At 50.4% G+C, this 27,629-nt stretch overlaps 2 protein-coding genes across 12 annotated transcripts in view; both read right to left on the reverse strand.

Moving 5' to 3' along the window:
• Positions 1-3,495, reverse strand: part of PPCDC (phosphopantothenoylcysteine decarboxylase) — a 35,725-nt gene extending 32,230 nt beyond the window's left edge. For 4 of the 11 annotated variants that reach the window (XM_055319882.1, XM_055319884.1, XM_055319874.1 and 1 more), the window contains exon 1: positions 3,096-3,449. The gene's annotated coding sequence lies outside the window, so the exon portion shown is untranslated. Of the gene's footprint in view, positions 1-1,061; positions 1,082-3,095 lie in introns of those variants that run through there. The other 7 variants (XM_055319886.1, XM_055319877.1, XM_055319879.1 and 4 more) reach the window with 6 other exon arrangements.
• Positions 3,496-4,831: 1,336 nt separating this feature from the next.
• Positions 4,832-26,302, reverse strand: SCAMP5 (secretory carrier membrane protein 5). Its single transcript, XM_055319583.1, has 7 exons — positions 26,160-26,302; positions 13,807-13,870; positions 12,942-13,070; positions 9,561-9,717; positions 8,308-8,409; positions 7,758-7,875; positions 4,832-7,492 (listed from the first exon to the last, which is right to left on the reverse strand). The coding sequence occupies exons 2-7, from the start codon at positions 13,811-13,813 to the stop codon at positions 7,298-7,300; spliced, it is 708 nt and encodes a 235-aa protein (XP_055175558.1). The 5' UTR covers positions 13,814-13,870; positions 26,160-26,302; the 3' UTR covers positions 4,832-7,297.
• Between the last annotated feature and the right edge of the window lie 1,327 nt (positions 26,303-27,629).

The following is a 27,629-nucleotide window of genomic DNA, read 5'->3' on the forward strand; positions in this document are numbered from 1 at the left end:
GACTCAGGATCGAGTCCCGTGTCGGGCTCCCTGCACGGAGCCTGCTGCTCCCTCTGCCTGTGTCTCTGCCTCTCTCTGTGTGTCTCTCATGAATAAATAAATAAAATCTTTAAAAAAAATAAAAAATAAAACTGCTCTTCTCTCTCACTAGAGGCAGGCAAGCTGGACTCTGCAGCTTCTGAAATCCCATTCAGGCACTCCTCCTCAAGCCCACATGTTGGGGATATATACATATATTATACACTATATTATATATATTTTATACATTTGTATTCTATGCCTTGTATATTAATATATATGTACACTGTATATTAATTAAATATCAAATTCACACACACACATACACACACTGGCTATGAGCCACACACTGGCAAGAGAGGTGAGGAAAAACCCTGTTCCCAAGACCTTCACTACTTCCCCAACTATAGGAATCTCTCCTGCTTATCAGCTGGCACAGGCCTCTAAATACATCTCAGGACACTAGGAAGTTTTTCTCTGGCAAAATTTAGCCACATTCTAATTTTGAAACACCATTCAGCACTTTTACGCAGATCTAGGGGATAAAACTCCAACACACAAAGGCTTTTTCTATTTTGCCAATTTTTAAATTAAGGGTAAGTATAGGGCCACCCTTTAACCTAGTCTAAACAACACTGAGCAATCACAGTGCAGCACAAAGCAGCAGTGGGACGCTCGGATACACACCACCCACACTCCGGACTCAGGCACATACACACCCCACTCCGGACTCGGGCACATATACACCCCACTCCGGACTCGGGCACATACACACCCACTCTAGACTCGGGCAGATATACACGCACCCGGACTCAGGCAGATACACACCCACTCTGGCAGATACACACCCACCCGGACTTGGGCAGATACACACCCACTCGGGCAGATACAGACCCACCTACACTCGGGCAGATACACACCCACCCGGACTTGGGCAGATACACACTCACCTGGACTTGGGCAGATACACACCCACTCGGGCAGATACACACCCACTCTAGACTTGGGTAGATACACACCCACTCGGGCAGATACACACCCACCTGGACTCGGGCAGATACACACTCACCTGGACTCGAGCAGACACACACCCACTCAGGCACATACACACCCACTCGGGCAGATACACACCCACCTGGACTCGGGCACATACACACCCACTCGGGCAGATACACACCCACTCGGGCACATACACACCCACCTGGACTCGGGTAGATACACACCCACTCGGGCAGATACACACCCACTCGGGCACATACACACCCACCTGGACTCGGGTAGATACACACCCACTCGGGCAGATACACACCCACTCGGGCAGATACACACCCACCCGGACTTGGGCAGATACACACCCACTCAGGCAGATACACACCCACTCTGGCAGATACACACCCACCCGGACTCAGGCAGATACACACCCACTCGGGCAGATACAGACCCACCTACACTCGGGCAGATACACACCCACCCGGACTTGGGCAGATACACACTCACCTGGACTTGGGCAGATACACACCCACTCGGGCAGATACACACCCACCTGGACTCGGGCAGATACACACTCACCTGGACTCGAGCAGATACACACCCACTCAGGCACATACACACCCACTCGGGCAGATACACACCCACCTGGACTTGGGCACATACACACCCACTCGGGCACATACACACCCACCTGGACTCGGGCAGATACACACCCACTCGGGTAGATATACACCCACTCGGGCAGATACACACTCACCCGGACTCGGGCAGATACACACCCACTCGGGCAGATACACACCCACTCGGGCAGATACACACTCACCCGGACTCGGGCAGATACACACCCACTCGGGCAGATACACACCCACCTGGACTCGGGCAGATACACACCCACTCGGGTAGATACACACCCACTCGGGCAGATACACACTCACCCGGACTCGGGCAGATACACACCCACTCGGGCAGATACACACCCACCCGGACTTGGGCAGACACACACCCACTCGGGCAGATACACACCCACTCGGGCAGATACACACCCACCCGGACTTGGGCAGACACACACCCACTCGGGCAGATACACACCCACTCGGGCAGATACACACTCACCCGGACTCGGGCAGATACACACCCACTCGGGCAGATACACACCCACTCGGGTAGATACACACCCACTCGGGCAGATACACACTCACCCGGACTCGGGCAGATACACACCCACTCGGGCAGATACACACCCACTCGGGCAGATACACACCCACCCGGACTTGGGCAGACACACACCCACCTGGACTCGGGCAGATACACACCCACTCGGGCAGATACACACCCACCCGGACTTGGGCAGACACACACCCACCTGGACTCGGGCAGATACACACCCACTCGGGTAGATACACACCCACTCGGGCAGATACACACTCACCCGCACTCGGGCAGATACACACCCACTCGGGCAGATACACACCCACTCGGGCAGATACACACCCACCCGGACTCGGGCAGACACACACCCACTCGGGCAGATACACACCCACTCGGGCAGATACACACCCACCCGGACTTGGGCAGACACACACCCACTCGGGCAGATACACACCCACTCGGGCAGATACACACCCACCCGGACTTGGGCAGACACACACCCACTCGGGCAGATACACACCCACTCGGGCAGATACACACTCACCCGGACTTGGGCAGACACACACCCACTCGGGCAGATACACACCCACTCGGGCAGATACACACCCACCTGGACTTGGGCAGATACACACCCACCTGGACTCGGGCAGATACACACCCACTCGGGCAGATACACACCCACCCGGACTTGGGCAGACACACACCCACCTGGACTCGGGCAGATACACACCCACTCGGGCAGATACACACCCACCCGGACTTGGGCAGACACACACCCACTCGGGCAGATACACACCCACTCGGGCAGATACACACCCACTCGGGCAGATACACACCCACCCGGACTTGGGCAGACACACACCCACCTGGACTCGGGCAGATACACACCCACTCGGGCAGATACACACCCACCCGGACTTGGGCAGACACACACCCACCTGGACTCGGGCAGATACACACCCACCAGGACGCGGGCCGGAGGTCCCTAAGGCGCCGGCCGCCCGGAAGCGCAGCGCCGAGGCGTCCGCAGCCCGTCACAGCCGTCCAGCCACACGGGCGACCCGAGCTTCGCGGGCACAGACCGGAGACTGAGGTCACACACGCGAGCACACGCCCCCGCGGACCCACGGCCTTCACACACACACACACACACACACACACACGCACGCACAGACACGCGCGCGGGCGGAAAGTGAGGTCACGCACACTCAGTCGCGGACCGACAGCGAAGCGAGGCTCCCAGGGCTGCTACCGCGGGGCCGAGAGGACCCAGCCCCCTAAACCCCCAAGGTCCTCACCGCCGCCTGGGGCGGCTCGGGAAGCCCCAAATACCGCGATATCTCAGCCGCCCCGCCGCTGTTTTCCGCTCTAGCGCATAGCCGCGCGAGAGTGTCCTGCTACCCACGTGAGGCGCACCCTTCTGGGAGTTGTAGTCGACCTCTCTGCTTCCTGGTAGTTGTAGTCCACCTGGGAGTCCTGCCGCGAACGCCAGGTCGGAGCTGCTGGCGCCCTCTCCGGGGTCTGGCCTATCTGCCCTTCTCACCGCACACGTAAGCACTGCTCATCACTGGACACTTAATACTGAGCTTTGCCGAGCTTCTCCTGTGTTTTAAATGCACGGGTGACAGAGCTAAATCAGAGGGCAGCCGGGGGGCTCAGCGGTTTAGCGCCGCCTTCAGCCCAGGGCCTGATCCTCGAGACCTGGGATCAAGTCCCGCTTCAGGCTCCCTGCATAGAGCCTGCCTCTCTCTCTCTCTCATTAATAATAAATAAATAAAATCTTAAAAAAAAAAAAAGCTAAATCAGACCTGTCCCTGCTCTTGAGACAAGCAAGGGGACAGGAAATTAGATGAAGATCCTCCATGAAGCAGAGGGACCAAACAACTAGAGGCAGGGAAGCCCTCAGAGGAGTCACTCAAGGTGAATCCTGAAGGATGACCAGAAACTTAAAGTTCCAGCACAGCACTTTCGGGCAGCCTGGGGGCTTAGCGGTGTAGCGCCTGCCATTTGGCCCAGGGCGTGACCCTGGAGACCCGGGATCGGGTCCCACGTTGGGCTCCCTGCATGGAGCCTGCTTCTCCTCCTGCCTCTCTCTGTGTGTGTCTGTGTGTCTCATGAATAAATAAATAAAGTCTTAAAAAAAAAAAAAGTGCCAGCACAGCGATCTAAATGGAGGGCACACACTCCTCCAGAGCAGAGAGAGCATACTGGGTACCCTTCGCTGCTGTCTCTCTGCCATCTTCATTCTTCACCATCCAGAGACAACCCTCCCCCCCTCCAAGCCCTGTGTTTGTTGAGGTTGCTCAGTCAGCTGCCAGTCTCCATCAGCGAGAGCTGAGGTGGGGGCCCTCTGTGTTCTACCCTTGCTACCCTTGCCCTTGCCTGCAGTGACTGTCTGGACCAAACCACCCCCCACCCATTAATCCAGCCTTCCACTTCCTCCTCTCCTCAGGCAACTCTGAACTCCTCCTCCTAATAGGACAGGCAAGGTGGCCTGTGTGGCCTTTTCAAGGCCTATCCAAGGTTGCCTTGGAGAATCACACAGAGATGTGTGACTTCTGGCCTCTGGGAATGACAGGCCACAAACCCACTTGACCCACCCTACCGCCATGTCCCACAGCCCACAGTGAAGCTCCACACAGGCCCACATGAAGACACAAGATGCAGCAGGACGCACAGGGCCAAATTTTCCCCTTTATTATGGTTCACTTAGTTACCACAGACAGACATTAGCTCAGGCAGGTCAACTGCCAGTTGGACAATGGTCTGTGTCTCCCAGAAACAAGGAGGAGCAGTAGGCACCAGTAAAATGCAAAGCAGATCACTGGCTGGCCAGACCTGAGGATTCCCAGAACTGACCTGGGCCTTCCTCCACCACAGCCCCAACACAGACCATCCAGCAGAGATGAATTCTTGCCCAGCCCCCATATCTCATACTAGTTCCCTCCCTAGGAAAGTGCATAGTTGCCTGGAGATACAGCATCCCAGGGCCTGGACCAGCTAGGCCACACACAGGTTGCAGGCCTTCCCAAGAGCAGAGCCAAGGCATGGCCATATAGGTCTAGGCCAGGAAAGAAGAGAGGCAGGTGGGACAGGAAATTGACTGCAGGTGGCATCCAACAGGGATGAGATCTACCACAGGCCTCCTGGGGCTACCAGAGAGACTAAGAGAAAGGGAGCCAGAGGTCTAGGGCAGGGGAGAGGAAAGGCGAAGAAAACCTAGACCTTGGGTCTCTTCTTAGGTACTAGAGGCTGTGACACCTGCTTTCTGGAGAGAAAATGGTAGAGCAGAGAGCCAATCATATTCTGGCCCAAGCTTAAGGGACCATTAGGAAGATAACTTTTCAGAGGTCTTGGCTCCCCTTACAGGAAAATGAAGTGCCTGGAGCTCTAAGCTCAGGATGGCACCTGGAAGCCCAGATGTTGGGTTCCAAGCTGGAGCCAGCCCAGAGTGACCAAGCTGGGTTGGCTACATTTTGCAGGCCAAATAGCGCAGGCAGGAGAAGGGAGGATGGAAAATAGGCAGCTGCTCCTTGGGTGAGAATCCACTCCCTCTAGGACTCAGAAAGAGCCAGGGACATTTTCACAATGCTTGGAACAGAACATCCCCACGGGCCTTAAATCACTATCCTGCAAGGGAAAGGGGGTCCTGACAGGGTAAGGAAGGGCCAAAAAACAAGTCTAATAGGCAGAAGGGAAAAAGCAATCTTGATTTGAAAACAAAAAATCAAACCAGAGGGCTTCCACTCCCACCCCATCCAACCTGAAATCCCATTCCAGCCATTGTGCTTATGGACAGGACTGGACATGTGCTTCTTCCGGGACCTGAGTTCAAGTGCCCAGAACTGCTCCATGACCAAAAGCAAGCTGGGGTGGGAGGAGGCATGCTCTCCTCTCACTGGGCCCCGCCTGCCTTCTTTGATCTTCCCAGCCTCTAAGCCTGCCACTCTACCAGACCCAAGCAGAACAGCTATTTGCTCCTAGGAATCCAATGGTCATTCAGAGATAGCTGGTACCTGCCCAGTGGGCTTGGGCCAGCCAGATCTCACACAGAGACCAATAATTATTTACATATCCTTGGCTCCAACTGCAACTTTACACCTGAACATTACCTGGACACCACCCAGCTCTTCAGAGAAGGCAGTGGAATCTGCCCTCATGGATGGCAGATGCCACTTAGCATAGGATGGGGCTAGGCTAGCAGCTGAGGGTATGGGGAGGGACACAGGCAGAAAAGTTCAAGGGGGCTCTGGGAAGAGAAGGAGGGGAAGCAGGGCAGAGAAGAGAGGAGCCTACTCCTGCAGGCCAAGCTCTGAGATGACCCTGCATTTCCACTTTCTGGGAGTCGGGTACCCAGGTAGGCTGTGCATCTCCAGCTGTGTGCCCTCCTACATCGCGCCTAAGGCTCAGCTCCTGTCTACTTCCTTGGTTTGGGAATGGGCTCAGTCTCAGGAGCAGATACAATTGGGACACTCAGCCTTGGGGAAGACAAAGATAAGCCACATGGGGAAGAGAGAGACCCTGGGCAAGAAAAGAAGCACAGGGAATCTGACACCAGGAAGAGAGGAGGGAGGAGAAGGAGAGAGGAGACCAGATCAGGAAGAGCAAAGAAGATCCCTAGCTTGTCTCCACCTTCCTATCGACCCCCCCCTCCCCGCCCCCATGAGTGCTAAATACTGTTCCTTCCCAGTGACATCAAAAGTGGAGACAGTTTCAGCTCATAACCCTGGGGAAGGAGCCAGGCTTTCTGCTCTGCCTCCCCCTGGTCCATGAGGGGTCCCTGGGCCAAGGTCAGAGGGGGCACCCTGGTGGAGGGTGGGGGCTGGTTTAGTTCTAAACATACATCTAGCACCGCAACAACAGAGACCTCCACTGCATACTATTTCAGAAGGGGACACGGACACAGCTACCACCGCACGGGACAGCTCCACGTGCAGCCCACAGCTCTCAGGGCGCTGAGAGCAGAATCCGAAGGAGTGGGGGAAGGGGGAGTTATATATATATAACTCTGATTCTTTGTACAAAGGTGGGGAGGAGAAAAGGGAGGGAGGAACCCTGCTTGGTTACCACAACAGACAATGTGGCTTGAGTCCCCGGCCCACTGACCCCCAGCCCTGCCCTCCTGGTAGGCGTGGATGGCTCACATCTCATTGGAATATGTGTAGTTGGGGGTGGCGGAGTACTGAGTCTGCGGCTGATTCATGGCCCCCTGAGCCACCCCCATGGCTGCGTTCTGGGCCGCCTGCTGCACGTGTGGGTTCTTCCAAGCCCCCGTGGTCCACTCCTCCTGAGCTTTGCTGAAACTCCCCCCACTGCCCCGGTAGAATTTATGAACCTGTAGGAGGAGAAGCACAAGGAAAGGTTAATCAAAGGGCAGGGGCAGCCTATCCAGGAAACACCTGGAAGCCAGAGATAAGTCCCTGTAAAAGCCAGTCCTCCCTCCCACACCTGCCCTGTGTACTAGGAGCAAAGTCCACCAAGCCATTTTAGACTGAGTCCCTTGGAAGACCTCTGGGTCCTCCTGTCACATGGAGGAGGGGTTGTTACAGATTGTAGCCCCTTACCAAAGCCGCCCTCTCAACCTTGAGGTGACCACATACCATGCTGAGGGCGATGAAGGAAAACACAGCCACGACCGTGAACATGATGGTGGGAATGAGCATCACCACTGCTGAGCCAACATTTGTTCCGAAGAAGGAGATGGTGGCGATCCAGCCGCTGCAAGAAGAGGCCAGCTGTCGGGCTGCCAGCATGGTGAGGGATAACCGGGAGCCACCCCACCACAGCCAGGAGCAATCTCATTGTCACAGGGAGGGGCCACAACATCGGATGCAAAGAGATCATCCAAAGGGCCTATGGCAATGGTTCAGAAAAATCCTTTACCAGGACTCAGGAGATAAGCTCCTCAGACTAAAGCTTCCTGCCCTTGGGTTCTCCCATCATGCTTCCTGCTCTTGGGTTCACCTCTTGGTAACCTCAAAAACCACTGCGAGGTTCTTCTTCCCCTCTGCTGCTATGGCTGTGTCTACTACACTACCCTGAAAATCCTCTTACAGGCCAAGCAGCTAGCCCAAGATGTAAACAAAGGACACACCCAAGGTGCCACGGGTGCCCAGGCGTGGGTCCATCCCAGACACCCCAATCTCTTACCAGACTCCCCAGCCTGGGATGCCCACGGCCTGGATGATGCTGATGACCAGCTGGGCCATGAAGGTAAAGAAGAATGCCATGAAGCTGAAGGAGCTGTCAGTCCTGCAGCAGAGGAGATGATTCTCATTAACTGGGTAGAGGGCCAGGGCTTCCCCTATCTTCAAGACCCCCCAGGCCTCTCAAGTTTAAATGATTATACAATGGACAGAAGACGCTTACAGGACTTAGTGGAGAGGCAAAAACTGGACCATGTTTACATGGATCTTCGCAAGCTTCTATGTGTTAGTCTTGTGTGTGCAACATTACATAGGGAGAGATCTCCCTACAAATGGACCAGTCAGATGCACAGTAAGTACATGGAGGGTTGGCCCTACTGGCATAGAAATAGATGGGTCAGTTATGGCAGGAATAAATGACTCCATTGTCAAGGGGATGGATAAGCTTACTGGTACCAAGATATCTAGCTCCGCTGGTACATGGATGGACATTTCCATAAGCTCAGAGACAGAAAGTCCATTGGTATAAGAATGGAACCCTACTGGAACTAAACTGTAGCCTAATTGGCATACGGATAGATGATCTGATTGGCAAAGACATTTGAGGCCCCGTTAGCGCTGAGATGGATTCTCCATTGGCACCAAGACAGATATCCTTGTTGGTATACGGATGAATAGTCCCATTAGCACCAAGATTGAAAATTCATTTTACACAAGGTAGACACCCATCGGCACCAAGACAGCCCCACTCATACATGGATGGGTGGTCCCTTTAGCACAGAGTTGGATGACATCATTAGCACATAAACCATGTCCGTAGTACATGGATGACTGATTCCATTTGCACATGGATAGATGGTCCACTTGGTACCAAATCAGCTGGCCCCAGAGGTACAAAAATAGGCAGCCCAACTGGGACAGGTGGCCCCATTGGCAAATCTGACATACAGCTGCCTGGGGAAGGCAAAACAAAAATAGACCTAATCTCCATGCTGTGTCCACCCAAAGAAGTGAAAAAGGAAGTGAGGAGTGAGGAAAGAAGGAACCAAGGCTCTGCCTCCTAGCTCTCTCACCCCAGCACTGCGTTCTCAGGAAGCCCACATCCTATCTGGCCATCTGAGCTGAAGATGAACAAGTGAAAGTGAGTTTGGAACAGGGGGTAATTAAAAAAAAAAGGGGGAGAGAATATGTAAAGAAGAAAAGGGGAGGTAGGCAAAGAGACAAGGTTAGGAGCTGGGGTCGGCACCAACCACTTACTTGAAGGCCTTGTAAATGGGCCGAAACCAGCAGACGTAGGAGCAGGGTGTGAAGAGGATGAGCCAGAGAAAGGCGAGGCCAAAGTTGGTGGCTCCCCCACCTCCGATCAGCCACGCGAGACAGCCCACCAGGTTCACGGCCAGCGTGACGCTGTTCACTGCAGACCCAGGAGCACATGCACACACAGAGACAAACACCAGGTGCACACACAGACACCCAGGCCCATGGACAGACACGTGAGCAACCAGACATGGACACACACACCCATAACTCAACAGACCCACAAGCAAACAAATGGAAGCAGCACAATGTAGAGAGAGGTAGAGACACACAAACATACATGAGAACCGCATTTACAGAGATTCGTGCCCACAACCACATCAGTGAATACACACACACACACAGATACATGAGACACACATACATACACACACAGAAGAGTAGAGACTGTAAGAAAGAAAGCTGGGAGCTTAGACCAATTCCCCTCCCATACCCACTCCTAGAGATCTGAGAAATCTGGAGAACAAAGAGTCTCCAGATCAGGAACCCAGAGCCTCAGCCCGACAAGCCCCACTGAAGGGCCCCAAAGCCTCCAGGTGGTGGAAATGCTCTTCTCCTGGGCACCTGGTGGCTTAGGCAGTTAAGCATCTGCCTTCAGCTCAGGTCATAATCCTGGGGGTCCTGAGATCGAGTCCTGCATTGGGCTTCCTGCTAAGTGGAGAGTCTACTTCTCCCTCTACCCCTCCTCCCTGCTTGTGATCTCTCTCTCAAATAAATAAAATATTTTTTAAAAAGAAAACAAATGCTCTTCTCCTTCTTAAGAATGGCCTCAGCCCTTGGCCCTCCCAGGCTCACAGCAATCACCAAGCTCAAAGTATTGGAAACCCTTACATCTTTTCTTGCAAGGGGCACAAAAAGTGGAAAGTAAAGGGCCTTGTAGAAGCATCTCTTCGAGCCATTGTACCATCTGCCCTGTTCTTAAATGGGGCAGGCAGCATTGGCCGGGATTTCAGTCTTTATCTACTTCATTTCTGAGACAACTACCATGCCACTTCCTCCACGAAGCCTTCCTTCACTCCTGCAGCATTATTCATGTCCCAACGCTCCGACCTCATGCAGACTTGGGCTGTTCTGGATGGTTCCCCAAGTACAAAACCCCAGCCCATCAACCACACTAGAAGCTCCCAAAGTGTAGAACTCAGGCTCCCACTCCTCTGTGCCCACCTACTCTAGTTGAACTCAGAACCACAGGGTTACTGAATCACAGCCAGCAGAAACCTTAAAGACTCATGCTGGCATTAACATACACTCAGGGCTTCTGCCATCAGGGTGCTTCCTTCCTCCCTTCCTCGAACATTAGATTGAGTCCCTTGAAGGCTCCAGTAAGACCCGCTGAATAAATCAAAGGCAGGGGGCCTCAATCTTGGCCTCAAACAACCAGGGATCTGGTTCTTGGCTTCTGAATAGAGCCCTTAAGCATCTCAAGGGTCATAGGCATTTCCTTGGGAGCAAAGCATCTGGCAGATGCCTAGTGAGGACTTAGGAAGGTATTTATAGCCCTTAAATCCAGCTCCTGGATGAGATCTTCTCAGGGGCAGAGTTCTCAGAGCCTGGGGCCAGGTGGGGTGCTCCCCAAGACTGGCAGGACAACATGGTCATCTGTTGGCTCACAGCAATCTTGGGGCCCCTCATAACAAGGGTGAGCATTTCTTCCTCTGCACTTCAGCTGCATTTCCTCCATCTCTGTTTATTGCCCCCCCACCCCAATTTCTGAGAATGCTGGAACTCCCAGAACTGCTTTTACTTGCTCAATACATAGAACAGACATTAACCTGTTTTTATATTGGTTACACCTCTCCTCCCAGTCCTGTCTCCCTCTAGCTCACTGGTGCTAGTGCCTCTACTGGGATTATTCTACTACTTCTTTGGAACAGATCCATTAACATGGCCACTCAGCTTTTTACTACCTCCATTTCTCTCCCTGTCCAGATTTGATTCCATAATTCATTACATGTTTTCTAATGCTCTCCCCTACCTCGTTTTCTGGTCACATTCCCCCTGGATGGACACAATTCCCATCTGTACCTGAGCTGAGTGCTGCTAGGAAAGAAGGAAGCCTACAGAGAAGCCTGCAAGGACCATAAATTCATCAGCCAAACTCAAGTGGACCCTGTGAATGGCCTAGAAATTTTAGGGGTCATGTGTCTTTGGATAGTGTCCTTACCCTCTGTCCACAAATGTGCTTTCATTCTAATCCCACTTTCCTCAAAGCTCCCATTGCTGCTTCTACATCACATTTGATTGGAAAAAACAGAAGCCATTAGAGGTGACCTCCTTGTCCTCTTCCCCACATCTACAGACCTAGCCACACCTGCCCCATCTCTTCCTTTCCTCATGTTACTTGGAGAAAGGCTCCTTCTCTGCCCAAAGGCCAAGCCAAGACTTGAAACTGAGTCTGTCTATCCCACATTCCTTCTACCATCCCATGAAGAACCTGCAAAGACAGCGTTTTTTGCCACCTTGCTGGCATGAGCAATCACCTCTCCAAGTCAGCAGCTAAGTGTGGGCTGACTCAAGGAACATCACACGTGACAGACCCTGGCGGTGGTCCACTGCAGGTCTAAGGTTCCGTGAGGCCAGGTACCCACTCAGGAAGCCAGCCTGCCCTCCCCCTCCTTGTACATGCCTGGAAGGTACTAGCCTGGGCACAGCCAAGTCCCATCCCTCTAAAATGATACTTTCCCACCAACCTGACACAGACTATCAGCAACTAGAGCCTTTAAACTCTAGACCTCGACTCTGTAGAACATTAGACCTCTATATTCTTAGAGAACAACACAGAACTCCTTGGAACCATAGTGATCACTGACTCAAAACTCTCCTGCTATAAGTGAGGGGACCGTTGCTTAGGAAGAAGGACAACCAGCCCAATTTGATCCCCTATCTCCCAATTCCCAGTTAATGCTCTTTTCTCTGAGCAGTTTTCCAAAGGAAGCCAAGACAAATGTGGCTTTGAGACTAGGATTTCTCTCTGAATCCAGAATCCCAAGGTCCTGGCAGCCACTGGAGGCTCCCTGGCAAATCACCCAAGCGGGAAGGGGAAGGGAGCACAAGAAAAGAGAAATGATACTGTGGCCAGAAATGCTCATCCAGATGCTCTCTGAATGAGAAGTGGAGGGCAAGGGGATGAGGGAAACCGGGGCCCAGATGGGGGGGTCGGCCCATGAAAGGAGGCTGCTGAGAGATGGCCCATGCAGATGTTGCAAGTGTGGCTGAAGGACAGCCAGGCCTACGGGCCCCCATCCTGATAGCCAGCACCCACCAGCCTTCCTCCCACCTCCTCCCACCCGCCATGGCCCACCCCCATCCCACAGCACTTACACATCCAGAGGTAGTAGAGGCGCTTGGTCATGCTGAGATGCTGGGGAGGGATGTCTGCCTCAAAGTCTTGGTAGAAACATGGCTTCAGGGGGATGAATTTGGGCAACGGTGGGAAGTTGTTCACTTTCTCTGTGGGTGAAGCATATTGCACAGCATCACCTTGAATGTTCCCCTCCCTGATGACCCAGTATGATCCTCCTTGCCCTGGTTTCAGCTGCCCGCCCCGCCCCCGGCCCCTGTAGTCACAGGCTACACGCAATCCCCACCTGGCTATCCCTGGTTCCTCAAGTCTGCTCTTAGGTTCCCAAAGTAACCAAAGGCCTCGAGGCAGTGTTACCATCTCTCAGAAGAACAATTAAATGCTGTCCAGTTCCAGACAGATGAAGCAGGATGGGCGAGCCTGGAGATGAGGGTTTCTATGTGTACACCAATACTCCTGTTTTATGTTTATCTGGTATGGTGGGGCATCAGCTAGATAGTCTCTCAATGTCCCTCCAGCTCTGGCATTCTGTACCCGAGCCTTTGGAAACCAGACAATTGAGAAGCCAGAAGGAAAGGGTCTCACAGTATTAAAGAGCAATGGTGACCGAGGGACAGGGAGTGAGCCACCTGTGCTGCTGTATCAGTCAGATGGCCAGCAGGACCAGGGCATCAGGATGCTCAATCAGAGACCTGACAGAGAGCTGGACAGTGTCATGCTGAGGGTTTTGGAGATACAGGCCTCAGTGGGGGACCAGGAAAAGCCTGGGGACAAGAGGACAGAAAGAACTCGACCTCTAAAAACCAAAGGGGATAAAGAGACTAGGAAGGGGGCCACCCATCCTATGCTCACTTGCATGTTCTATCCACGCGACCCTGTCCTTACCTGCCATGATGGCACCGATGGTACCAGCCGGCCCAGTGGCCTGCCCACGCCTCTTTGTCTTGACCTGGAAGAAAAGAAAAGCCAGAGCAGGATGAGGATCAGGCCCAGCTCAACCAAGTCCCTCTCTCAGCCCTTGCAGGGTTAGAACCTGGTTCTAACGCCTACAGGGGGCGTGAGCCCAGGCACTCCCGTCCTTTGCCTCAAGGCATAGAGTTTATCTTCAGGAAATCCTATTTGAGGAGGGGAAAGGAACTTGGGAAGGGACCCCCATGAGAAGGCAAGTGACAGAGAAAGCCTGAGGAGACTAGAGACCTCTGGAAGAGAAAATTATTTTTATTTATTTATTTATTCATGAGAGACAGAGAGAGAGAGAGGCAGAGACACAGGGGGAGAAGCAGACTCCATGCAGGGAGCCTGACATGGGACTCGATCCTGGGACTCCAGGATCACACCCTGGGCTGAAGGCGGTGCTAAACCGCTGAGCCAGCCGGGCTGCCCATGAAAGAGAAAATTCTATTCCTTGATCCTGAACATGACAAGCCGGCATCACTCATGGCTGGCCTCCCCTCTCTCCTGCCTTTGCCTTCGGTCATCTGTTGGGGATGTGTAATGTGTCAAGCACAGGGAGACAGCGTAAGACAGATGTGGCTCCTGCCCTCTGCATGAAACAGTCAATAACCTGTGCAGTACGTACTCTAAAAGGGAAAGGTGGCTACCATGAAAATATGCACAATAGATAGCAAGGTGATCTAACCTGGTAAGGGGAGTCAGGGAGTCAGGGAAATTTGACGTAAGCAGTGAGCAAAGAGACCTGAAGAATATAGAGGAGATGCCTAGGGCAAGGCATCCTTCCCGGCAGAGTAGAAAGCTTGCACAGACTCTGATGTAGGAAGAAGCCTCACACTTTTAAGAAAGGGAAAAGCAAGCTACCTTAGCCAAAGCAAAGAGTACAAAGTGGAAGCAGCAACTGGAGAGGTGAGGTGGGGAGTGATTCTTGAGGCGCTTAGGAGGCCAGTTTGAAGGGACCCTGAGGTGGATTTGGGGAGTGGGAGGAGGGAGGCCATCAAGAAGACTCCCTGCCAGCTAAAACCATAAGTGCATGATGGTGGAGCTATTATTCACTGAGAGTCCCATCGTGGGAAGAAACCAAGAGAACAGACACAGTGTCCCAGGGAGATAAGAAGTTGCCTTATGGACACACTAAGTCCCAGTTGCTGTGAGAACCCCCTCACCCCAGACAGGGCTGCCTTGTAGACATTGTGAATATTCAAAATCAGAAAATGGTCTTTGTGGGTGCCTGGGTGGCTCAGTGGTTGAGCATCTGCCTTTGGCCCAGGGCATGATCCTGGAGACCCAGGATCAAGTCCCACATCGGGCTCCCTGCATGGAGCCTGCTTCTCCCTCTGCCTGTGTCTCTCTGTGTCTCTCATGAATACAAAATTTTTAAAATCTAAAAAAAATAAAGAAAACCGTCTATGACCAAGTACTAAGGTAATGCAACGCTTAAAAGTTCAGTAGAAATTTCTATCAAGGTTAAAAGCAGGCAAAATGAATCTGTGGTATTAAAAGTCAAGATGCAGGAGAGGAAAAAAAAATTAAAGTCAAGATAGTGTTACCCTTGGGGGAACAGGGAACATACACAGAGGTACTGGTAATGGTCTGTCCCTGGGCCTGGGAGCTGGTTACACAGTGTCAACTTTGTGCAAATTCATCAAGCATGAGACTACACCCTTCTGCTCAGGGTATGATCCCGGTTCAGGATGGAGTCCTAATCCCACAGAGTCCCAATCCCGCATCCGGCTCCCTGCGAGGAGCCTGCTTCTACCTCTGCCTCTCTTTCTGTGTCTCTCTTGAATAAATAAATAAAATCTTTAAAAAGAAAAGAAAAGACATTATCCCCTTACACAGCTGCATTAATTGTAGCACTGTTTGTAACACCAAAAGATTGGAAACAATTTACATTAATAGGGGATGATGAAATAAAGGGTACAATCATACAGTGGACTGTTCCGCAGTTTTTAAAATGCTCTGCAGCTATTTAAAAAAAAAAATACTGGTGTGGGAAGATCTCCACCATTACTAGTCATTGAATAAATGACATAAATATAAAACAGTGTAGTCTAGACAATAGGCAAACAAAAGACAGAAAAGTCAAAACAATATGCTATCTTTTATAGTAAAAAAATAAAAGAGGGGAGAAGAAAATAAAAATATTTTTTTCCTTTGACCCAACAATCCTACTTCTGCTTATTTACCCACAAATAAGAAACAATAAATACATGTCATTCAGTGTGACTCTATTTTGCAATAGCAAACTGTAGGAAGTGACCTAAATGCAACCATTTGAATAAACTGTGGTGCATCATTCAATGGAGTAGCTGTAAAAAAGAATGAAGAGGATCTCTATTAACTGCTGTGGAACGGTTAAATGAAAAAAAAAAAAGCAGAGTACAAATAAGTATAAATAGTATGCTACCTTTTATGCAAAAAGGGGAAGGATAAAAACATACATACAAAGCTGCTTATTTTTGCAAAAGAAACACAGGAAAAGTAAACCAGACACTAAAAAAATGGTCACCTACGTGATGTCAGGGCTCAGATGACTAATGAGACTTCCCTGGGTAAAGATTTATACATACTTTTGTACATATACATGTACATTTTTGTACATTTGTTTTGCACATTATAATATACATATAATGTACATATAATATCTAAATACTCAAGAACTTACACCAGAATGAAAAGCAAACCCTAAAAATGAAATAAACAAAAGCAAATGAAGTTAACTGTACAGGAAATTGATAACACGACCACATAGAAAAAAGAACTGGCCAAATAACTTGATCAGAGCACTCTGTGTTCTCTTAAAAGGATATATCTTAAGGATAAAAATAACTGGAAAGAAAGCTTAAGGGGGGGGCACCTGGGTGGCTCAGTGGTTGAGCACCTGCCTTCAGCTCAGGGCGTGATACCAGGGTCCCGGGATCGAGTCCCACATCAGGCTCTCCTCAGGGAGCCTGCTTCTCCTTCTGCCTGTGTCTCTGCCTCTCTCTCCGTGTCTCTCATGAATAAATAAATAAATAATCTTTAAAAAAAGAAAACAAAAGTTTAAATATAAGCAGGTTTACTGTTACCGCTGTTACAGTGCGGTGATGCTGAAACTTTGTCATGTGTATCATAGGAGAGAGCATGAGTGTACAGGGTGGATATCATTGGGACGTGGGTTCCCACTGTTAAAACATGGAGAGAGAATATGCAATGTGGGAAGGTAAGAGCCCTATGATGTTGAATTCGAAATGGAGGAATCAGTATGTACTCACAGCTTAAAAAAATATATACGGCTGGTCTCAAGCCAGGACAAGGAAATACCAGGAGAGCCTAGAACATCTTGTGGTACCAGAAACAAGTAGGTATTCAACAAATGGACGCATGTCAAAAAGACACCAGTTTGAAAGAGCTACCACCAGCCAAATTTGATACAATTAAGAGTCTCAAAAATAATGATAGTAATATATGACATCCTGAATGTTAAACAATAATCTATGATACACCAAAATGCTCTCAGGAATTTTCATTTGATGGTGGGGATCATAGGTGATTTTTATCTTCTCCTTTATTCCCCTATTTATTTTCCAAATTCTCTACAACGAATATATACTACTTCCTCAATAAGATAAATAGTATTTAAAATACAAAAGTCAAAAATAAATATCACTATTTTGTGGTGAAAAAAATAATAATCCATGAGTCCAAAGAGACAATCTTATTTTTTAAAAAGAGAGGGAATGGGCAGCCCGGGTGGCTCAGTGGTTTAGCGCCTGCCTTCAGCCCAGGGCCTGATCCTGGAGTCCCGGGATCGAGTCCCACTTCGGGCTCCCTGCATGGAGCCTGCTTCTCCCTCTGCCTGTGTCTCTGCCTCTCTGTGTGTGCGTCTCTCATGAATAAATAAAGTCTTTTAAAAAAATTAAAAGAGAGGGAAGAGTTCTTCTTTGCAGAAAAGCTAGCCATAAATGTAGGAGTGACAATTAGAAAATCACCCAGCTCCACCATCACTAATGTAACTGCTGATTCAGGCAAGGATCCTCAATGGCTTCCAAAACCACTGGACCAGAGACTATGAGGAGGAAGAGTCACGGTCACAAAGTACCAGCCCAAAGGTGACTTGCTAATTACAAAAGGGAACAGGTGCTTTTATTGTGAAAAAAGCTAGCAGATACAACCTTAAGTGATCACACTTAACATCACCAATAATGGGACAAATGAACATTATGGCCTCCCAGTATGATGTACCAAGGATGCACCATCACCTATGTAGTATTCCTGCCCCAAAACATTTAACTTGAATCCAATCATGAGAAACAAACTAATCCAAGTTGTGGAGCATTCTAAAAACTAAACTGGCCTGGAGGTGCTTGGATGGTTCAGTCAGTTAAGCATTCGACTCTTCCTTTCACCTCAGATCATGATCTCAGGGTCATGGGATAAGGTCCTGGGACTGAGCTCAGCAGGAAGTCGGCTCCCTGCTAGTCGGCTTGCTCATCTCCTTCCACCCCCCTCCCCAAACACTAGCTCTTTTAAATAAATAAATCTTTAAATAAATAAATGAGTGACTATTAAAAATTAATAATAATAATTCATAAAAATAATTTAAAACTAAACACACCTGGACTGTTAAAAAATGCCAACATCCAGGGGCACCTGGCTGGCTTAGCCAGTGGAGCAACTCTTCATCTCAGGGTTGTGAGTTCAAGCCCCCCACTGGATATTGAAGTTACTTAAAAATAAATCTTGGGGGATCCCTGGGTGGCGCAGCGGTTTGGCGCCTGCCTTTGGCCCAGGGCGCGATCCTGGAGACCCGGGATCAAATCCCATGTCGGGCTCCCGGTGCATGGAGCCTGCTTCTCCCTCTGCCTGTGTCTCTACCTCTCTCGCTCTCTGTGTGTGACTATCATAAATAAAAAATAATAATAATAACAAAAAATAAATCTTGGGTGCCTGGGTGGATCAGTGGTTGAGCATCTGCCTTTGGCTCAGGTCGTGATCCTGGGGTCCTGGGATCAAGTTCCATATCAGTCTCCCCCATGGAGGGCCTGCTTCTCCCTCTGCCTGTGTCTCTGCCTCTGTCTCTGTGTCTCTCATGAATAAATAAATAAAGTCTTTTTTATTTTTTTTAAAGATTTTATTTATTTATTCATGAGAGACACAGAGAGAGAAAGGCAGAGACACAGGCAGAGGGAGACGCAGGCTCCAGGGAGGGAGCCCAATGTGGGACTCGATCCTGAGACCACGGACCACGCCCTGAGCCAGGGGCAGGTGCTCAACCACTGAGCCACCCAGGCGTCCCAAAAAAGTCTTTTTTAAAAAATCTTAAATAAATAAATAAAATATTAAATAAAAGATTTAAATTAAAATCTTACATAATTTTTTTTAATTTAAGATTTTATTTATTTATTCATGACACACAGAGAGAGGCAGAGACACAGGCAGAGGGAGAAGGAGGCTCCATGCAGGGAGCCCAATGTGGGACTCGATCCCAGGACTCCGGGATCACACCCAGAGCCGAAAGCAGAGGCTCAACCACTGAGCTACCCAGTGTCCCAACAAATAAAATCTTTTTTAAAATGCCAACATCCTAAAAGATTTTTTAAAGTAAAAAATAAAGGATGATCTAAACTAATGGAGACTAAAGATGTATGGCAACAAGAACCAACGCAACGTGTAAGTAAGCCTCGATTGGATCCTTGTTCAAAGGGGAAACACTATAAAGGTCATCACTGGGATGAAAAGGAAACTAAATAATAATTATTGTGTCAATGTTTACATTTCTTGGGTGTGATAATTTAATTGAAGTTTTACAGGAGAATGCCCTTATTCTTAGGAAATATGTATTCAAGGGCTTAGGAGTAACGTGTCATATGTCTGAAACTCGCTTCAAATAGTTCAGAAAATAAAAATGACATAGATACAAAATCAAAGCAAATGTGGCAAAAGTTAACAAGGTGTGAATCTAGGCAAAGCAATATTAAATGTCCCTTCTACTTTAGTTTGGTGTAAAAGTTTTCAAAATACAAAGTTGGAGAAGAATATGAATAATGAAAGGAATAGATTATAATATAAGGAATGAAAAAAATGCATAAGTCCATGGATTATGGAAGAATCCAAAAAGGAAGAAAAGGAAGGAAAGAGAATGTTCTAATAAACGTAAATGGAATGACAATTTTTAAAAGTCATTATCTGGGATGCCTGGGTGGCTCAGTGGTGTCTGCCTTTGACTCAGGGTGTGATCCTGGGGTTCTGGGATTGAATGCCATTATCAGGCTCCCTGCAGGGAGCCTGCTTCTCCCTCTGCCTATGTCTCTGCCTCTCTGTGTGTCTCACGAATAAATAAATAAAATCTTTGAAAAAAAATACAAACAGAAAATAAATGAATGAATGTATGAATGAATGAATGCCAGGCAGAAGAAGATGAGCTGGCAAAGAATGAGGAGAGCAGTCACTGAGGCAGGAGGAAAATCAGGAGCATGGAGTCTCCAAAGTTAGGAGCAGACAGTGAACAAATATGACAGATGCCACTGAGAAGTCTGGCATGAGAAGGGCTAAAGACTGGTGTGTATAACACTCAATAACAACTAGTCATCTATGCCCCGGGCAAGAATTGTTTTGATGGCCACAGATGGGTGAGGGTGGGCAGAAGTAGACGTCAAATTAGAGCTAGTTGAACACACAAGCTGAGAGCAGGCATAGAAAGCTCTTTGAAGAAGCCTGTCTAGGAAGAGAAGAGAGACAGGTACTACGTAGGTGGGCTATGGGGTCCTGGGAGGGCTGCAGCTGCTGGGTGTTTAAGATGGAAGTAAGCTAGAGATGGGAAAGATCCAGGCAAGCTGCAATGACAATAGAAACAGAGGTTAACACAGAGCAAGCCCCTAATAAAGGGAGAAGGATGGGGTCCAGTGCCGGGAGATGGGACAAGCCTCAATACTAGCAAGTGGGAAGGAAAACATGATGCAAACAGATGAGGGTTTGAGGCCTTGGAAAGGACAGTGAGAGTCCTGTGTATCTGCTTCAATTTTCTTTATAAAAGAGGAGACAGGATGGGGTTGAGAGGGAAGAGGGAAGAGTGGAGAACCCAGTTAAGTCAATGGGCATTTTTTTTTTTATGATAGTCACACAGAGAGAGAGAGAGAGAGAGAGAGAGAGAGAGGCAGAGACATAGGCAGAGGGAGAAGCAGGCTCCATGCACCGGGAGCCTGACGTGGGATTCGATCCCGGGTCTCCAGGATCGCGCCCTGGGCCAAAGGCAGGCACCAAACCGCTGCGCCACCCAGGGATCCCGTCAATGGGCAATTATAACACAGCCTGAGAAGTGTCGCGGAAGAGCAAGTACAAAAAGCTGTGAGAACATAGAAGAGCCCCTCCCTGGTCTGTCCTGGAGGAGCCATGGAGCGCTTCAGAAAAGACCTGAATCCTGATGGATGAATAGGAGTCGGCCAGGGAAAGACAGGGAAACAAGTGTGAAAGTCAGGACAGCGATAGCATGGCATATTCAAGGGACTGAATGAAGCTCAAAGCGAAGGGAAGGAAGGAAAGGCAAAAATCATGTTGAAAGGTAGAAGGGCTGGGTCATCCTGGCCTTGAAGGCTATGGGCAGAATTTGGGCTTTATCCTCAAGAGTCTTGAAAACCACTGAAATATTCTATTCCTCTCCTCTTTAAAAAAAAAAAAAAGCCTCATGGGGTGACTGGGAGACTCAGTCAGTTAAGCATTCAACTCTTCATTTTGGCTCAGGTCATGATCCCAGGGGTGTGAGATTGAGTCCTGCACTGGGCTCCACACTGGGTCTAGAACCTGCTTAAGATTTTCTCTCTCTCCCTCTACCCCTCCCCCCCAAAAAATAAAAACAAAATTAAAACCAACAAAAAGAAAGAGCGCCTTGTGTTAACTAGCTATAATTTAAATAGAAAGTAAAAATATGTGTATATAGTCTCATAGGTTTTTTTTTTTTTGTAAAATGAAAATGTTTTTAGCTTTGTATAAAAATATTTGGGGGATCTCTGGGTGGCTTTGGGGATCCCTGGGTGGCTCAGCGGTTTGGCGCCCGCCTTTGGCTCAGGGCGTGATCCCGGAGTCCCGGGATCAAGTTCCACATCGGGCTCCCTGCATGGAGCCTGCTTCTCCCTCTCCCTCTGCCTGTGTCTCTGCCTCTCTCTCTGTGTCTATGAATCAATCAATCAATCAATCAATCAATCAATCTTTGGGATCCCTGGGTGGTGCAGCGGTTTGGTGCCTGCCTTTGGCCCAGGGTGTGATCCTGGAGACCCGGGATCGAATCCCACATCGGGCTCTCGGTGCATGGAGCCTGCTTCTCCCTCTGTCTATGTCTCTGTCTCTGTCTCTCTCTCTGTGTGTGACTATCATAAAAAAAAAAAAAGAACTATATTTAAAAAAAAAAGTTCTTCCAAATCTACTTCTCAAAGGCCATCTCTTTAAAAGATTGACCTCTAGGTGTCTGTTTTGCATATATGACAAAAACAAGATCATTTTGTACATGCTGTTTTACAACCTGTTTTTTTCCACTCAACAATATCTCTTGAAAATTTTTCATGTTAATGATACAGGTTATCTCAATATTTTTAATGATTGATCAACTGGATCGACAACATCATGGGCCATGGAGCAGTGAGGTGTGTCACGGGCTATTTGGCAGTTTAGAGGTCACAGCTTCAGGAAGTGGTGGGGCAAAGGCCAGCTGCCAAGAACTGAAAACAGGAAAGAGAAGAAGGGACAAGTCTAGCAGACTCATCTTTCAGAAAAATTGCTGAGATTTTAATACACACACACACAAAGATTATCAGTGGCAACACTGTAACACCATGTGCCAAAGAATGAATAGTAGTCATGTTTGGATAACAAGATTATAAGTTGTTTTCTTTCCTTCTATCTTTGCTTTCGAAAATTTCTACAATGGTCTCATGTCACTTTTTTAAAAAGATTTTATGTATTTATTCATGAGAGACACACACAGAGAGAGGCAGAGACACAGGCAGAGGGAGAAGCAGGCTCTCTGCGGGGAGCCCAATGCGGGACTCGATCCCAGACCCCGAGATCACGCCCTGAGCCCAAGGCAGAAGCTCAACCACTGAGCCACCCAGGCGTCCCCTCATATCACTTTTGTAGTAAGATACAATAGGTTTTAAACAGCAGCAGCTGGAGGAGGACATAGGGTTAGAAAGGTTTTTCCAGATAGGATACTTGAGTATATATATTTGGAAGTGGGAGGAAGGCATCAGGGAAAACAGTGGCAGATATAATAGAGAGGGAAACAGCTGATGGACACTGGGACCCCAGAAGACAGAAGGGCCAGCATCCATAACACAGAGTAGACAGCCCTCCTTCCACTGGGATTGAACAACCAAACTCAAGAAATGGAGAAACGTGGGCACAGTCCTACCTCCCACACACCCACCCAACTCTCCTCCTTGGGAGCAAAAGGCTTTGGGAAAGTGGTCCAGTTTGGGATACTTCTCCACAAAATGGAATGGGGAGCTGATGGGAAGAGGGGAAGGGTTTCTAAAGTGACAGAGGAACAGCTGAGGCTGGAGACCATGCACCGACATAGAACCAGATTGCCCTGGTATGTGATAGCACCCAGAAACTTTTGTGTTCTGAGTGTAGAATCCAGAAATGGGGGGTCTGCTGCTGTAGTGGGACACACAGACAAAGTGGTATGGCTGTTGAGGGCATGAACCAGAGAATGGTTAAAATCCTGGACCCTGGGGTCCAGGAAGGACATGGAAGGTGTAATGCTCATGGAACAGAGGAAATGGAGGTACCAGAGAACTAGAGGTCTCCTTGAGATCACAAAGCAGATAAAATAGAAGTTGGACCTCCAGAGGATACTGGAGTTTAAGATTTTAGAGGTAGTCACATGCCAATGATGGCCAGATTCAAATGTGGCTGGTAGAAAGGATGGTAGAAGGAAGCAATGGAGTGAAAGACTGTGGCCCAGCACTAAAATCCTCCATAAAAACAAGGAGGAGGGAGGCAGATAATAACTTGGGTTGTGGGATGGGATGCCTGGGTGGCTCAGCAGTTGAGTGTCTGCCTTTGGCTCAGGGCGTGAACCCGGGTTCCTGGGATTGAGTCCCATATGGGGCTCCCGGCAGAGAGCCTGCCTCTCCCTCTGCCTGTGTCTCTGCCTCTCTCTCTGTGTCTCTCATGAATAAATAAATAAAATCTTAAAAAAAATAACTTGGGTTGTGGGAGAGTCAAAAGAGGAGACTCCAACCCTGCTCCAGCCTGACCCCCATCCTGCTCCCGGGGTTTCTCCCAAAGGTGTGCCTGTGGTTACAGAGAAGTCAGTGTAGCAAAGTATGATGACTCAGTGCAAAAGCCAGAGCACAGAGCAAGGCTGCTAAGACGGAAGTTCCCCACTCTTGCTCTACCTCTGGTCCGCTTATCACACCCCAAGCCCACATCCCCAGCCCTAAAGTCCCAGAACTATGAATCATCCTCAGAAAACAGCACTCTTCTGGCATGTGGCTGTCACTGTCCTGTGACGCCTGTTCAGTACCCCTGCTGATCCTGAGCCTGGCTGGCATTTTAGGCATCTGCCTTCGGCTCAGGTCGTGATCTCAGGGTCCTGGGATCAAGCCCTGCAGTGGGAAACCTGCTTCTCCCTTTCCTGCTCCCCCTGCTTGTGCTTGCTTTTCACTCTCTCTGTTAAATAAATAAGTAAAATATTAAAAAAAAAAAAAGACTTAAAAAGCCTCCCAAGGGGTGGGAGTGGAGCACCTGCTGCCCTTCCCCCACCAGGCTAAGCCCACAAACTTCTGTCAACCCTGCTGTACCATGCTTCCTCCAGGAAGCCTTGAAAGATTCCAGGCTATCAGTGGGGAAGGAAGCACAGCCTGTAGAGGAAATGCTGTGGGGAGGGGGCAGAGAGAGGGGGAGGAAGGCGAAGGGAGGAGGGAGGAAAGGAAAATGAAGAACTGGGAGGGACGCTCTAAACTAGATCAAGCAGCTTCCTCAAGGGAGGACAGTATTTAGTCCTATTATTTCTTCCCCAGAGAAAGGTGCTGGCAAAGAGCCGCCCAAAAGGGGAATCAACTTGTTCAGAGGTAGCTGGCCAGCCAGGGAAAGAGTTAAAGAAACAGCGGCAGAGCCCAGAGCCCGAGGCCCCTCTCCAGAGTTCTCTTCCCCGATCCCGCTGACTCTCCACCGGGTTTGCTACACCCGCGACCCTTTCTTCTGTGAAGAGAGACATTCGCCAGAGACATCCTCTCTCAGCTCCAAGGACTCTGCCTTCAGGCTCCTGGAGTACGCCCCAGTCAGATCTAAACTAGCAAGTTTTGTGAAGCCCCACACAAAATCCCCCTTGTCAGTCATGCCCCTGCAAGAACCATCCCCCTCTTTCAGAGCCCTGTGCCTGTGCAGGTAGAGCAGGTAACGCTCGGATCCTTTCAGAGTCCCCCTACCCCATGGGCACAGGCACAGAGCTGGGGTCACAGGCGGGCCTCCCCTCTTAGCCCATACCACTCCCTGGGAATGCCCTCTGGACTCTCCCCCCAACCAAATCTCCCCTCCCCCAGGAAGTCTATTCACTGGCTCTTGCCTCCCTTTCTCCTTCTGTCCCTGGGAAAGTCGGCCAGGCCCTAACTGATCCCCCCATCCCGGAGCTGGGGCATTACGAGATGGTGAATTCTCAGTAGGAGTCCCTCCTCGGATTCCCCAACCCCCTGCCAGGAGCTCCTCGGGGCAGGGACCGGGATGCATCCCCACGCACCTCACCCCCCTCCTCATGGTCACCTCCTGCCAAAACGGGAACGAGCTACCTCGGCGTCACCCCTCCAAAACCCCGGGCTCCGGCCAGCCAGTGCACCCATCTCCCGCCGACTAAAGGTCGGCAAACCAAGGGAGGAGACCGTTGGGGGTGGGGGGTGCACAGGCTGGGTCCACCTGCAAGCACCCACAGGAGGCCACCGTCACCCCGCCGCCCGTTGCGTGCGCCATCCCCCAGAGGAGGAGGCGGGTTTCCAGGGCCAGGTGGGGCTGGGGGGGAAGGGGGCCCGAGCCCAGGCTCCAGGGTCTGACGTCACCCAAGACCCAGGTTCCCGCTGCGGGAGCCGGGAATGGGTGTGGTGGGGGTTGGGAGGCCCGGGGCCACCTGGAGCGATCTTCTCCCGCCCCCGACGGGGAAGGTCACCTGGAGCCCACCTCTCCAGCCGCTCGGCCTGCCCTGCCCGCCAAGGTGGCGCGGAGGGGGCACCCAGCGGGACGGGGGTCACCGCCCCTCGCCCTGCGCCCAGCCTCCCTGGAAAGCCCTTCCCCCGGCCTGGAGGCCCAGGACTCACCGCCGCCGCCGCTCGGCTGCAGAAAGGCCGCGGCGCTGCGCCTGCTCAGCCTGCGACGCGGCGCGGAGCCCTGCCGGGAGCCACTCCGGGGCTGGGGGCCGGGAGCGCGCGCTCCGGGCAGGATGCTCACGCGCCCGCGCCGCCCGCGCCCGCTGCAGCCGCCGCTCTCGCGAGACTCCCTCGCCTCCTCTAGGGCCGCCGCTCCTGCGCTCGCGAGAAGACAGGCCCGGCCGCCCCCGCACCTTGCGGGAACTGTCCGAGGTGCTAAGTTCCCAGGCACCGCCCGATCCGGGAGTGAGCGGGCCCCCAGAGGGCGAGGGTGCACGGAGAGCTAGGACGGGGAGAGAAAGGCCCGGAGCTGGTAGCCTGGCACCTGTAGCCAGAGCCTCAGCTTCCAAATCTGTAAAATGGGGAGAATAACCTCCACGCCACTCCGAGGGACGTATCAGGAAGGAAGAGCTTTGCGAGCAGGACACCTGATGAAGCTCCTTGAGGTCCACAGGCCCGAAGTGGCAGAGAGGATGGAGGCTGAAAAATCATAGACGAGGGACGCCTGGGTGGCTCAGCGCCTGAGCATCTGCCTCCAGCCCAGGGCGTGATCCTGGGGACCCAGGATCGAGTCCCATGTCGGGCTCCCTGCATGGAGCCTCCTTCTCCCTCTGCCTGTGTCTCTACCTCTCTCTCTGTGTGTGTTTCTCATGAATAAATAAATAAAATGTTAAAAAAAAGAAAAGAAAAGAAAATCATAAACGAGGGGCAGCCTGGGTGGATCAGCGGTTTAAGCGCCTGCCTTCGGCCCAAGGCGTGACCCCGGGGTCCTGGGATCGAGTCCCACGTCGGGCTCCCCGCAGGGAGCCTGCTTCTCCCTCTGCCTGTGTCTCTGCCTCTGTGTGTGTGTGTGTATCGTGAATAAATAAATAATTTTTTTAAAAAAATCATAGACGAGACAGAGACAAGACATATGGAGAATGGACACATAGATCTATGGAAATATGGAAATAGGAAGACAAGAGGAGAGCCACCAACATAGAGACATAGAAACATGCAGAGACAGAGAGAGAAAAATGCAAACAGATCAAGATTTGGAAAGAAAAAAGATATGGAAAGATAGAAGAGAGAGAGAGAACGTGATGAAGTAAAAGAGATGAGAAATAGGGACAGGCAAGGTACACAATGGAATAGAAAGACAGAAGTTTAGCAAGACACAGAAAAAAAGAATGAAAGAGACTGTAATACGCAGAGATGAACACCTAAAGAGAGTAGAGACTAGGGTAAATAGTTAAAAACCCCAGAACTAGTGACAGTGGAGAGACCCGCTTGGAGAAATGGGGCTGAGAGTGAAAGACAAGCTTTTATTGTGAACAGTGTTTATGTTGCAAACCTCCTGTGGAGACCTCTAAAGCCAGGGCCACCCTCTGTCCTGCCAGCCAATGGCTCCTGCCCTCCACAGTGCCCTCCACTCACACCATC

The sequence above is a fragment of the Nyctereutes procyonoides genome, unplaced genomic scaffold (assembly GCF_905146905.1).
Source record: "Nyctereutes procyonoides isolate TBG_1078 unplaced genomic scaffold, NYPRO_anot_genome, whole genome shotgun sequence".
Taxonomy (NCBI): domain Eukaryota; kingdom Metazoa; phylum Chordata; class Mammalia; order Carnivora; family Canidae; genus Nyctereutes; species Nyctereutes procyonoides.

Bases quoted from the DNA above. Each gene is read 5' to 3' on its own strand.
- SCAMP5 (XM_055319583.1), bottom strand. The intron at 8,410-9,560 runs GTAAGTGGTTGG...CCTCTGCTGCAG, and splicing joins CCCATTTACAAGGCCTTCAA to GACTGACAGCTCCTTCAGCT. The intron at 7,493-7,757 runs GTATGTGGTCAC...CTCCTCCTACAG, and splicing joins CCTTCATCGCCCTCAGCATG to GTTCATAAATTCTACCGGGG.